This window comes from Geotrypetes seraphini, chromosome 1, assembly GCF_902459505.1.
Source record: "Geotrypetes seraphini chromosome 1, aGeoSer1.1, whole genome shotgun sequence".
NCBI lineage: Eukaryota > Metazoa > Chordata > Amphibia > Gymnophiona > Dermophiidae > Geotrypetes > Geotrypetes seraphini.
In genome coordinates this window covers 236,231,223-236,244,857 of record NC_047084.1, presented here as the reverse complement: position 1 = coordinate 236,244,857, position 13,635 = coordinate 236,231,223, and the positions used below count along the sequence as shown (strand labels likewise).

The 13,635-nt window shown below is 43.6% G+C and overlaps 1 protein-coding gene across 5 annotated transcripts in view; it reads left to right on the top strand.

The window, feature by feature from the left end:
• The window catches only part of STIM2 (stromal interaction molecule 2), a 276,251-nt gene that overhangs the window by 197,465 nt on the left and 65,151 nt on the right, over positions 1–13,635 (top strand). For all 5 annotated transcript variants that reach the window (XM_033947951.1, XM_033947961.1, XM_033947944.1 and 2 more), the window contains 2 exons: positions 5,980–6,157; positions 10,453–10,620. In XM_033947951.1, the coding sequence (XP_033803842.1) occupies positions 5,980–6,157; positions 10,453–10,620 (346 nt within the window). The remainder of the gene's footprint in view (positions 1–5,979; positions 6,158–10,452; positions 10,621–13,635) is intronic.

Here is a 13,635-nt window from a genome sequence, read left to right as displayed (position 1 = left end):
ATCGCAATGCTAGCGATCTTTGCAAACTGCTTCTGAGCTGTTTCCTCCGCCGCGATCCTGCCTCTGACTTCAGGGGGACAGGCAGGCAGGCCTTCAGGGTTGAGATGCAGGCCTTTAAGCGGGGGTGGACAAGCCTTCAAGGGGGGACAGGCAGACAGGCCTTCAAGGGGGGACAGGCAGGCAGTCCTTCAGGGGGGGATGCAGGCCTTCAGGGGTGGAGTGCATCCTTCAGGGGGAGGTGTAGGCCTTCAGGGGAGGGACAGACCTTCAGGGGAGGGAGGCCCTGATGTAGAAGTACACGAAGGGAGGCAAGGGGGGTTCAAAGAGACATGCATATGCTGGACTTTGGGGGGGGAAGAAATAATGGGTCCAAAAATAGAGGAGAGGGAGAGAGATGATGGACAATGGGATTTAGGGAGGGAAGTAACAGAAAGGGAGAGAAGTTGGACACAAGGGATGGTGTGGAGTGGGGGATAGCGATACTGGATAGGAGGGTAGTTGGGAAAAGAAAGGGAGAGATGGTGGACCCTGGGGTGGAGGGGAAGGAGGGAGAGATGCTGGATGAAAGGGTAGTTAAGAAAAGGTGGATCTGGGGAGGGAGATGAAAAAAAGGAAAGATGCCAGACTGGGGAGGGAAGGGAAACGGAAGGGGAGGATGGTTGGTTAGCACGGAGAAAGAAGAAAGAACGAGACCCTGGCAAGCAAGTTATTAGAAGACAACCAGAGCCTTAGATAGATTGTGAGCCCACCGGGACAGAGAGGGAAAAATGTTTGAGTACCTGATTGTAACAACAGCTTAGATAACCTTGATAGGCGGTATATAAATCCTAATAAACTTGAACTTGAACTTGAAGATTTGAATAATGACCAGACAACAAAAGGTAGAAAAACTAATTTTATTTTCTGTTTTGTGATTACAATATGTCAGATTTGAAACATATATCCTGCCAGAGCTGGTGTTAGACCGCAAACGTGAGCTAGGATTTAACAGAGAGAGGAAAAGTATTTTTTGTTTGTTTATTTTGTTTACACCACAGCACCAGTGTGGTTAGGAGAAGGCAAAGGGGGTGAAGAGGCTTTAAAATAAACCCACCAGGATGTTTGAAAAAATAAAACAAAACACTGAATTGGGCAGGAAAATCGAATCGAAAAACCAATTCAATAGGCTGAATCGAATCAAATCAAAATTTTTTTTCCTGAATCGGGCAGCACTAGTATACACACCTGAGAGCATGCTATGGGAATGGGAAACTGCTGGCTTCTGCCAGTAATTTGCAGAGCTACCTTAAGAAATAGACATATTAAAGTTTCTTTGCTCATGGACACAGAATAGGAAAAGAGACTGAAAAAGCTACTGCTGATCTGGGATGGGGCTTCTGTCCTCCCTCCCACCCAACAAACTTCACTGCAAACAATGTTGAAGGGTAGGACAAAAGAAATGAGAGAGGTCTCTGCTGCTCACTCCTAAGTTTTTAGATGGCTTCTAGATTTAATGAAAATGTGTTGAAGCTTGATACAGAGATTAAAATACCATGTTATATTGGTCTATTATGTCCTTAACAAAATCCAACTAAACCTGCCATCCACAAAATACCTTCACAACAAGCGAATTTTCCACTCTGTGTTAACTTACCTGGGTGTAAAAACCTGGAATGACCTACCTGAAGCTATCAGGAAAGAGACTAACTACACCACATTCAGAAAAAACCTGAAGACTCACCTCTTTGACAATTAACTGTCTTAGGGCTAGATTCACTAATCCTCTGATCTGTGTGCGATCCGTTTCCGTTTGCTTGCAGGCTGACAAATTCACTAAAGGCCTGCATACAAATGGAGACAATCGTTGGCACGGCCCTAGCCAACTGCAGGGATCGCTAAAGCCCTGACAGTAGTGACAGGAGAAACAGCCTCCTGTCACTGCTGTTTGGGCTTCTGCCGGCTTTTAAATTTTTTTTTTTTTAATTGGGCAGATATTTTGCATGTTATACACATGCAAAATATCTGCCTGATTAAAAAAAAATAAAAAAATTAACCCCCCTCCCAACAAGTGTCCCGAACCCCACAAAAAATTTGCTTCACAGCCTGCTCTCTGCTACCCCGAAGGTCTGCCCTGAATCTGCCTGGCCCGAATCTCTCCTGCCACCCCGCTCTCGCCCCGAATCTCTCCTGCCCTTCCCCACACTGGGAGCCCGCGGGTTAAAACCATGGGCTCCCTGGCCTACAAAAAAGTAGGAGAAAAATAAAAGTTGCGGCTCAGACGTTCCCCCCCCCCCCCCCAACAAGCCGATGCCCCACAAAAGGCAGAAGGGATGCCAACTCCCTCCTGTCATGTTAAACCCCTCCGGGCCCGGTCCACCTCCCTCTCTGTTGCAAAATCTAGTGCAGCTGGCCAGGCCAGGCTCACCCACCAAAAAACAAACTGCATGAGGAATGCCAACCCCCCCCCCAGACGCCCCCTCCCCATTCCAGGCCCCTTTCCACCCCCCTCCCCCACTCCTTGTACCTTTAACGGAGCCAACCTTATACCTTTAACGGAATGCCAACCCCTCCTACTCCAATGCCTCCTGCAACGACACTGAGGCCTTAGTCCCCGCCCCGGTGCATCATGTGAATCATGGGGTGGGGCCTAAGGCCCTGATTGGCTCAGGCTCCTACCTTGGGATGGGCCTGGGGCGCCTGAGCCAATCAGGGACTTCCTTAGGGCTGAGCCTAAGGAAGTCCCTGATTGGTCAAAGCAAAAGCTAATCAGGGACTTCTTAAGGCTCAGCCCTAAGGAAGTCCCTCATTGGTTCAGGAGCCCCTGGACCCTCCCAAGGTAGGAGCCTGAGCCAATCAAGGCCTTAGGCCCTGCCCCGTGATTCACATGATGCACCGGGGCGGGGACTAAGGCCTAGTCGTCGCGAGAGGCATTGGAGCAAGAGGGGATGAGCACCCCTCCTGCTCTGTTAAAGGTACGGGGAGGGGGGTGGTAAAGGGGCCTGGAATGGGGAAGAGGTGGCAGGGGGTTGGCAGGAGGGAGTTGGCATCCCTCCTGCAGTTTGTGTTTTGGTGGGTGGGTGGGCTGGGCCCGGCCAGCTGGTCGGACTATATGTTGCAACAGGGAGGGACAGCCATGCCAGGAGGGGTTTAACATGGCAGGAGGGAGTTGGCATCCTTCTTACCTTTTGTGGATCATCGGCGCGTGGGGGGAGCATTGCGGGGAAGGGCAGGAGAAATTTAAGACAGCAGAGAGCAGGGCTTTTAATGGAACTGCAGAGTCAAAAAGACGTTTTCGACTGGTCCCCATCAGTCGCTTTTTGGGTTGATCGGCCAGCCCAGTCGGATTGGGAAATTTGTTTAGTGAATCGCGTCCCTACCTACTTTGCATGCAGTTCCCCTCATTTGCATGCACAGATTGGAAGCGTATTGCAGGAGAGGTTAGTGAATCGGGCTAGGGTTGCTAAGGGGTCGCAAACCGATCGATACACGATCGGTTTGCTTAGTGAATCTAGCCCTTAGTTTCTGTATAGCTCCCCCTACTTCTATGTTCACTCCTCTAGCTTCTCCATACCCCCTTCCCCCCCTCTACTTTCCCTTCTCTTTGATCTGTTGCCTTGAGCCTGTACAGGTATGTGTGACTCACAAATGGAAGATTAGATTAGATTACATATACAGTACCTCCTTATCCAAGTTAGACAATGTGACCAACATTTAAAACTTATTACCATGGCTGTGATTTTGGAGGCTTACTGGTGAGGATTTAATTGTCCATTCTGTAACATATAACATTGGACATATTTCTGTGATTTAGAAACTGGATGTTATTTAAATGGTTCATTTTATAGCTAATTATCGATTTCTCTTCCCTAACTGTCATACTTTCCTGTACTTGAAATACAAGTTATATTTATTGTACAGTATATAGTAACATAGTAGATGACTGCAAATAACGACTCGAATGGTCCATCCAATCTGCCCAACCTGATTCAATTTAATTTTTTTTCTTTTTTACTTCTTAGCTATTTCTGGGCAAGAATCCAAAGCTCTGCCCGGTACTGTCCATAGTTTCCAACTACTGAAGTCTCTGTCAAAGCTCATTCCAGCCTATCTACACCCTCCCAGCCATTGAAGCCCTCCCCAGCCCATCCTCAACCAAACGGCCATATACAGGCACATACTGTGCAAGTCTGTCCAGTACTGGCCTTAGTTCTTCAATATTTACTATTATTTTCTGATTCTAGATCCTCTGTGTTCATCCCACGCTTTTTTTGAACTCCTCAGCCTCAAATTATGCCCTCTGGTTTTACCATTTTCCTTTCTCTTGAAAAGATTTTGTTCTACGTTAATACCTTTCAAGTACTTAAACATCTGAATCATATCTCCCCTGTCCCTCCTTTCCTCTAGGGTATACATATTCAGGGCTTCCAGTCTCTCCTCATAGGTCTTTTGGCGCAAACCTTAAATCATTTTTGTCACCCTCCTCTGGACCGCTTCAAGTCTTCTTATGTCCTTCGCCAGATACGGTCTCCAAAACTGAACACAATACTCCCAAGTTGGGCCTCACCAACGACCTGTACAAGGGGCATCAACACCTTCTTTTTTGTACTGGTTATGCCTCTCTTTATATAGCCCAGCATCCTTCTGGCAGCAGCCACCACCTTTTTGCACTATCTTTTCACCTTTAGATCTTCGGACACTATCACCCCAAAGTCCCTCTCCCCCTCCATGCATATCAGCCTCTCCCCTCCCAGCATATACAGTTCCTTCCGATTATTAATCTCCAAATGCATTACTCTGCATTTCTTTGCATTGAATTTTAGTTTCCAGATATTAGACCATTCTTCTAACTTTACAGATCATTTTTCATGTTTTCCACTCCCTCCACGGTGTGTACTCTGTTACAAATCTTGGTGTCATCCACAAAAAGGCAAACCTTTCTTCTATCCCTTCAGCAATGTCGCTTACAAACATATTAAACAGGATCGGCCCCAGCACCGAGCCGTGAGGGACTCCACTACTCACCTTTCCTCCGAGCAACTTCCATTTACCACCACCTCTCTGGCATCTGTCCGTCAATCAGTTTCTAATCCAGTTCTCCACTTGCCTCCTATGAGGAACCATGGCAAAGGCTTTGCTGAAATCTCAGCAGATTACATCTAGCATATGTCCTCGATCCAGCTCTCTGGTCACCCAATCAAAAAATTCAATCGAGTTCGCTTGGCACGATTTACCTTTAGTAAAGCCATGTTGCTTTGGATCCTGTAACCCAGGGGTGTCAAAGTCCCTCCTTGAGGGCCCAATCCAGTCAGGTTTTCAGGATTTCCCCAATAAATATGCATGAGATCTATTTGCATGCACTGCTTTCATTGTATGCTAATAGATCTCATGCATATTTTGGGGATATCCTGAAAACCCGACTGGATTACAGCCCTCGAGGAGGGACTTTGACAACCCTGCTGTAACCCATTAGATTCTAGAAAGTTCACTATTCTTTCTTTCAGCAGCATTTCCATTATTTTTCCAACAAAGAAGTGAGGCTTACCAGCCTATAGTTTCCCGCTTCATCTCTGTGACCACTTTTGTGAATAGGGACCACATACGCTCTCCTCCAATCCTCAGGAACCACTCCCATCTCCAGAGATTTGTTGAATAAGTCTTTAATAGCACCTGCCAGATCCTCTCTGAGCTCCCTCAGTATGTGTTTTCTTAGGATAATGTATGATACGCCTATAATAAAGTTTAATTGAAATACTGTGGATTATGGTTTAAATCTTTATTAGCCACTTATCAGCCATGTATCACAGTATCACAACTTTAAAAAAAAAAAAAAATCCAAATTTGTCTCTTCAGATGATTGACTCAGTTTTGTGCATTGACAAAACCTTTTTTATGTCCACATTATTATGAGCAGTAGTGTTTACTCTGTGGCTTGCAGTGCATTCATACTTTTACATTTTAAAGCAGTTTTGTTTTGATTTATTTTAAATATTAACATTGCAGACTTGACAAGGCACAGGAAGAAAACAGGACCGTTGCTGTAGAAAAGCAGAATTTGGAGCGCAAATTAATGGATGAAATCATTGATGCAAAACGGGAAGCTTCCCGCTTGAAAGAGCTGCGGGAAGGAGCTGAATGTGAACTGAGCAGGCTCAAATATGCAGAGGAAGAGCTAGTTCAGGTACAGTATGTGAATACAATTGTATTTATTGTATTTCAGTTGGCTTTTCTTCTGATCTTATTTAGGGGAGGGGGTTGCTTCTAATAGGAAAGTTTATCATTTTGTATAAAAACTTGTCTTTGTAGGTAATACTTTTTTGCATAGATTTTTATTGAATTTTTGTAATATAAAAAGAAAACAAAAAAAAAACCCTTAAATTCAGGGACCCTGAAGTAGTACAAGCTCAAAAGGTTCAAATATGGTAACTTGTATCATTGTATAAATGCAAATATGTATTCATGAATCATTAAATCCTTTATCCAAAAGAATATAAGATAAGATAAATTTTATAAAAATTTCTCACACTTGGTCCACATTTTAATGTCCCACTGAATATGCCACTACATTACAATACCAATAAATCCTCCCTCCTTTCTCTTCCTTTCCTTTTCCCCTTGGATCACTGAACATGTAATTTTTAAGTTATGAATTCACTTACATGTTTGAGAATGGGACAAGTCATAGAGTGCTTCTCTCATTTTGTCTCCTTTCTGTATTGCCTTTGCAGAGAGATTTTCTTAGCCAATAACAGATCACCACCAAATTGCAAATAAAGGAATGTTTTCAAAATACAGCATTATAAACTCAGAAAAGAAATCGTAAGAATTCGAACTTAAAAAAAATATCCCTTATGTCATAAAGTCTATCAATCTTTCCTTTTAACATCCAGGTTAACTTTTCCATCTGAAGCACATTCCAAATGTTCTGAAACTATTAATTTCTCAAAATTTTATTTCCAATTCTTTGCTCTTCAGCAGGGGTGTCCAAAGGGTCGATCATGATCGACCAGTAGATTGCAAAGGCAATGCAAGATGATTGCAGAGGCCATCCCGGGCTCCGCAATAGACTCGCTTTGTTTGCCTTTGCATTCTCCCTGCTTCCCCGATGCTGTAACAGGCCAGCAGTGACTGCAGAAGTGTTGGGCACATGAGCCTTCTCCCTCCCCCCCCATGTCAATTCTGATGTTGGCAAGGAAGTTCCGGGCTAGCCAATCGCTGCCTGGCTGGCCTGGAACTTCCTCTCCAATGTCAGAATTGACATCGGGAGGAAGGCTGGGCTCCCGATGCTTCTGCAGTCGCTGCTGGCCTGTTGCAGTGTCAGGGAACAGGGAGAACTCTGCAGCAACAGCGGCCTATTCCCACACGGCAGTGGGGGCCTGTTCCTAGACGATGGCTCCGGCAGTGGCTTGGGGAGAAAGAAAGGACAGACAGACAGAGAGAAAGAAAGAAAGGGGAGACAGAAAGAAAGACAGGGAGGCAGAGCAGGGACACAGAAAGACAGACAGGGAGACAGAAAGAAAGGGAGCAGGAAGAGAGAGAGGAAGAAAAGGGAGGGGGCAGGGAGAGAGAGAGAAAGAAGAGGGGGCAGGGAGAGAGATAAAGAAAAAGTTGGGGGAGGGAATGGAGTATGTCAGGTGGCAAAGAGCAAGCAGGGAGAGAGAAAGAAAAAGTTGGACTCATGGAAGGTCAGAGATGTTGGGTAATGGAATGAGGTCTGGAGGAGAGGAAGCATGCATGAGGCAGAAAGAAGGGAAGAAATATTGGATGCATAGTCAGAAGAAGAAAGTGCAACCAGAGACTAATGAAATCACCAGACAACAAAGGTAGGAAAAATGATTTTATTTTCAATTTAGTGATCAAAATGTGTCCGTTTTGAGAATTTATATCTGCTTTCTGTATTTTGCACTATGGGCCCCCTTTTACTAAACTGCAGTAGCGGATTTTAGTGCAGGGAGCCTATGAGTGTCAAGAGCAGCATGGGGCATTCAGCACAGCTCCCTATGCTAAAAACCACTATCGCGGTTTAGTAAAAAGGGAGGGGGTATATTTGTCTATTTTTGTATAGTTGTTACTGAGGTGACATTGCATATTTTAAAGTCATCTGCCTTGACCTCTTTGGAAAAAAAAACCCAAATATAAATGATAATTAACATTTTCTTTGCATACAATGTGCTTTGTGGTTTTTTAAATTTTATTGTTGGTAGATCATTTTGACTTGGTCATTTTAAAAGTAGCTCGCAAGCCAAAAAAGTATGGGCATCCTTGATCTACAGCATCTTGTAGAAAACAATCAATGACAAATCAGGGTTGATTTCTCTAAGGAGATCCCAGTTAGCTACTCATCCCAGAATAAAGCTTTAAGATTCTGTTCACTTCTATAATAGCTTTAATGTTTTTCTGTACTATTATGCAATACTGCTGTTTGTGTGAATTGTATAAATATGTAAGATTCCCTATAGAATCACAATCCCTTCTATAGCTAGCCCAAGGTATTAAAAATCTATTTATTTGCTGTGGGGTTAGATGCATTCTGAAAAGAATCTTCAGTTGGCATGCAAACAAGCGAAAGAGATATTGAGTTCTTATGCCCATATTCCCAGATTGATCTCCAGAAATTCATTACATCATGTGGTCCTACCAATTTTTATTTGTTAGGATTTATTAACCATCTTTATAAAGAGATGCATGCAGCAGGGTCCCATCCTAATGTGTCCATGATAATGGTGGGAAATTAAAATTGCCAGACTGTTATAAAGTCATTATGATCAGCATTCTCAAACCTGCTCAAATTGGGCTTTTAACTATTAGTGTGAACAGATAATGCCTCAGCTGAAAACATTGAAAAAAAGAAAGAGATGCAGTCAAAATATTTTCTCTAATTTTGAAAATATTCATGCTCAATTTAGAAAAAAATGAATTAGCAACGTTTTCTAACTTGCATGCTTGTTTCTAGCATTTCAAGATATTAAGAATAAAGGGTTGGTCTTCAATTTGTCTTAAATCTTTCATAAATCAGAGAAAATGTAACCCAGCAAAGTACAAAGTTAAACCTATTGCTTCTAAGCATATCCAGTAGGTTCATATCAGTGGATTTATCCAACAATGCAGTACCTTCAGATAAGGTGCCTAAGTAATATTATAATAAAATAAGAATTTCCACCCCATCTAAATCTTTGGGCAATAAAAGTGTCTCTGCTTGAATTTGGGGTATCTTGTTTTGCCAGATATACCTAACAAACTTCGAATTTAATCAAATGTTAAAGAAGCATCATTTTTGTAATATGAAATATGGTGCTAAGTAATGTTGGGTTTTATTATGACTGCAGATTTTGCTTTGTGAGTGTCTTTGTATTATTGTTTTATTACATACAGTAGAATTTCAGTCTAACACACTCTCAATCCCTCCCCCCTCCCCCCCAGTGTGGCAGTGGTCCTTAGCCGCAATGCCCTCCTCCCTCCCTCAAACCCCGAAGTGGCAGAAGCAGATGGCGGTCCAGAGCTAAAAAATCCCCTCACTCCCTTTCTCTCTTTCTTACCTGAAGCACTGCAGTCAGCAGGAGACAGCCTCAAAACAGACTGCTCACGGCCAGCCATCTGATGCGTTGGAATTGAAAGAGAGAGGAAGGGAAGGACTTCATGGCTCAGGACCACCGCTTGCTTCCATCACTTTGGGGCTTGTGGGTGGAGGGTTTTGTGACTCAGGGCTGGTGCTATGGGGAGGGAGGGGGGTTTATACCTTCTTTAGGGAGGGAGGGAGGGAGGGAGGATTTGTGGCTCAGGAAACTGCTGTACTGGTGCTTTGAGTCAGGAGGAAGAGTGGGGTTCGCAGCTCATTTCTGCCGCCACTTGTTTTTCGGGGCTTGAGGGAGGAAACAGGGTTTGCGGCTCAGGACCACTGCCGCTGGTGCTTCAGGGGACATTTTTTCCCCACTGGTGATTTTGTTGCCCTTTGTGTGAAAGACTTGGACTATCAACCACCCTCTCCATGAAAAAGAATTTCCTAACATCTCTCCTAAGTCTTTAATCCATGTAATAAAAGTATTTCTAGAGCTAAAACATTTTGAAGCCTGAAAGAGGATTTGTCATTCTACTTTGCCAAAAGCTTTTTTGGCATCAAGTGATACCACCATAAAATTATCCTGTAATGTGTTGGCTGAATGAATATGAATTTTCCTCTAACTTCAATTTTTAAAACATTTTTAATACAAATGTTTGAACTACCATATCTCATACATAAAAACTAGATGCAGCAATGCAGTGTTTCAAAGCATGTAGCAATTTTACAAAAATTAGCTTCAAAATAAAACCAATTGAGTAAGAACTCCTACCTCACCAACTCCTACTTTTTTATGTTTGCAAAATCTTATAAATCCAAAACACAACTTTTAACTGAGCTAGGTTTTTGAAACATAGGGGTTTTTGCAACTTAAATTTCCACAAACATTTCTTTTAAGTATTTTGTTTTTTTATTGATAGGTGCGCATGGCATTAAAGAAGGCAGAGAAGGAGTTTGAACTGAGAAGTAATTGGTCTATTCCTGACGCTCTGCAAAAATGGCTTCAGTTGACTCATGAAGTTGAAGTGCAATACTACAATATTAAAAAACAGAATGCAGAAATGCATTTAACAATTGCAAAAGATGAGGTAAAAACCTAATACTTTCTGTTAGCATTTCAAAAGCCGGACAGTTTCACAAAGATTGAATATCAGCTAAGATTTTATATGGCTCTTAAGCTAGTAAGTGAAAGGTAAATTACTGGTTGACACAAATAAACACATAGTTTACAGCCAAAAGCTCTGCCCATCCCTTTCTCTCTACCCCAGCCTAGGTGTCAGTATCTATATCAGAAATTTGAAGCAGGCCAGCCTAGGTGTCAGTATCTATATCAGAAATTTGAAGCAGGCTGCAACACTGTTAGCACAGCTGTCCATAGCTTAAGGACTGCTTTTCTTTCATAGCTGAAACATTAGTTGTTGAGTTAGTAATGAACAGGTATTTTCCAGTGCAGAAATTTACCCAAGGATAAGCAGGCATCATATTCTCGCATGTGGTTGATGCCATCCACTGAGCCTGGTATGGACAAAAGTGTATTGTGCAAAAGTGTATTGTCACTTTAAAATTCTCGAGACTGTCCTTACTGTGCCTACGCAAGTGCCTTCCTGCCTGATGCTGGCTTGTGAAACTGTCAGTTCTTAGTTTTACACTGAGTGGAGCTTACACGTATTTTGTGCATATATTTTGTGCCTTCCTGTCATGTTTGTCATTTATTTCTGTTTTCTTTCATTACATATCAAAATGTTTTATTTCTGATTTACTTTTTTGTATTGGGCTTGAAGGCACTTTTCAGCCTATCCTCAGGCCAGGAGCATTGACTCATTTTCGGGTTGCTACCTACTTGACCTCCCCGGTCCATTGAGTCTTTTGGCCTCGCATTGGTGCTTTTTCCTTACCTGTCCAAAGTACCTAGTGGCTTCAGTTGGTGCACTTGATGTCACAGGACCATTTCAGGCAAGGATCCACAACATTGGGTACTTATTGCACACTCCGCTCTCAGTTGCAGAAGAGGTCGCTTAAAGCCAGGAAATTGCTGTTTAAAACAAATTTCAGGTCAACTTCAACTGCATCGACAATGGCTGGAGACTCTGACACTGATCATCAACACTGGCATCGACACTGGTACTGACAACATCGACACCTGTATCGGGGAACTTTGTAAAAAGGCTAAAAAGCATAAACATATTTCCTTCTCTGAACAGGCATCCTCATCATCCCAGAAGTCATCATCAACGCACTCCAAGCATCAACACACCAATTGCCATCCTTACAATTGGTATTTCTTCTGAAGCATGCATGCCTCAACATCGAGGTACCCAACGCTTTAGCACTCAATGCAGACTGCACCTACTGTACCAATATCGCTGCAGGAACAACTCAGAACTATTGCAGAAGGAACTGGGTTGCTGCATCATATTCAAAGCAAAAATCTGCTTCAGCGCACCAAGCCTCAACCCAGTCCTAGCACTGCCCTCAACTCCTTTGGGCCATCAATCTTGGACACCATGACATTGTGTCTAAGTCAAGGAGATGTCCATCTTCTTCTAGGGACCTCAACTTATCTCAGTGCTCCTCTCAACTTCTATCTTGTCTTTCATCTCAACGCTCTCTTTGACGTTCTGCATCTACAAGGGCTGACATTGAGGAGTATGACTCAGACCTGTCATCACACTCTTCTAGTGATTACCTTGACTTGTCTGCAGGTGAGTCCTACAGGATTCCTTCTGATCCATCTCCTCCATCTGTTCGATGAAGGTCTCCTCCAAAAAGTCTGTGTTTTACAAGGTTTATAAGACAAATAGGGTAGGTGCTTCCAATTAATATGGAATCTGAATCAGAGCCTTAAGCAGTGTTCATGGATTCTCTTGATTACAAAGAGTGGCATAAGGACTGTATAAAAGTCCCCTTACAAAATCTTATGAAAAATGCCTTATTCAAAAACTGGGAAGCTCCATTTTCTGTCCCAGTAATTCCATGAAAATTGGATACTCTGTACAGAATCCAGTTGTGTCCAGGCTTTGACAAACCACAGTTGCACAAGTGGTCACTCAGCTCCACCACCTTAAATTGGATATTTGTGAATTGTGGAACCCCATAAGTGGATCTCTTTGCTTCCCCCTACAATCACAAACTTCTACTCTTCTGTTCCAGACTCTACACTCCCAATCATCTAGCCAATGTCTTTCTTCTCAAGTGGTGAGAAAAGTTCCTTTATACATTCCCTCCAATTCCTCCATTATCCCAGGACAAGCAGGCAGCCTATTCTCACATGTGGGTGACATCACCGACGAAGCCCGGATGCAGACAGCCTCGCAAGCAGACTTGCTTATAGAAACGTAGAAGTTTTGAGTCAGCCGCATGTGCGAGTGCCTTCCCGCCCAGCGCAGGGCGAGTCTCTTCAGTTTTCGGCAGAGCCGAGAAGTCCATCTTTGACTCTCTGCGTTTAACTTTGTTACTTCGTACCTTCTCTCACCGTGGTTTGTGTTTATTTTCTTCAGGAATCACTGTGTTCTTTTCTTTATCTCTGGTTTAAAAAAAAAAATCTTATTTTCTTTTCTTCCGATCGACTGGCGGGGCAGGCTGCTCGGCCGCAGCCCACGGGCTTCGACTTCTCTGCGGCTATTTTTCCTCTTATGTCCCGGCCAGCAACGGTCTTCAAGAAGTGTAGCCAGTGCCAGCGTGCGATTTCCCTCATGGACCCACACCGTTGGTGCCTCAAGTGCCTTGGGCTGGACTATCAACTGAAGTTGTGCGAGCCCTGTGCTACTCTTCAATCTCGAGCCCTTAAATGTCATTGGATTTTAGTGGAGAAGCTTTTCAGGATGGATTCTTCAGTCACACCCTCGACTTCGAAAGCGGCCTTGGTTCCACCTTCTACCGAAGGTCCTCATGCCTCCACAACTCCGACCTCGAGCCTCATCAAACCTTCCTTGTTTGCGGTGGCTCTTTCCTCAAGTACACCTGCTGTATCTTTCCCTGGATCCTCAGGTCAGATAGCTCGGCAGAAAGTTCCAGCAGTGGTCCTCAAGCTTGCTAAGACTTTCAAGTCGAAGCACATTTCCACTGCCACTTTGGAACCTCCAGCCGTAGCAGGTGGTCCGGTT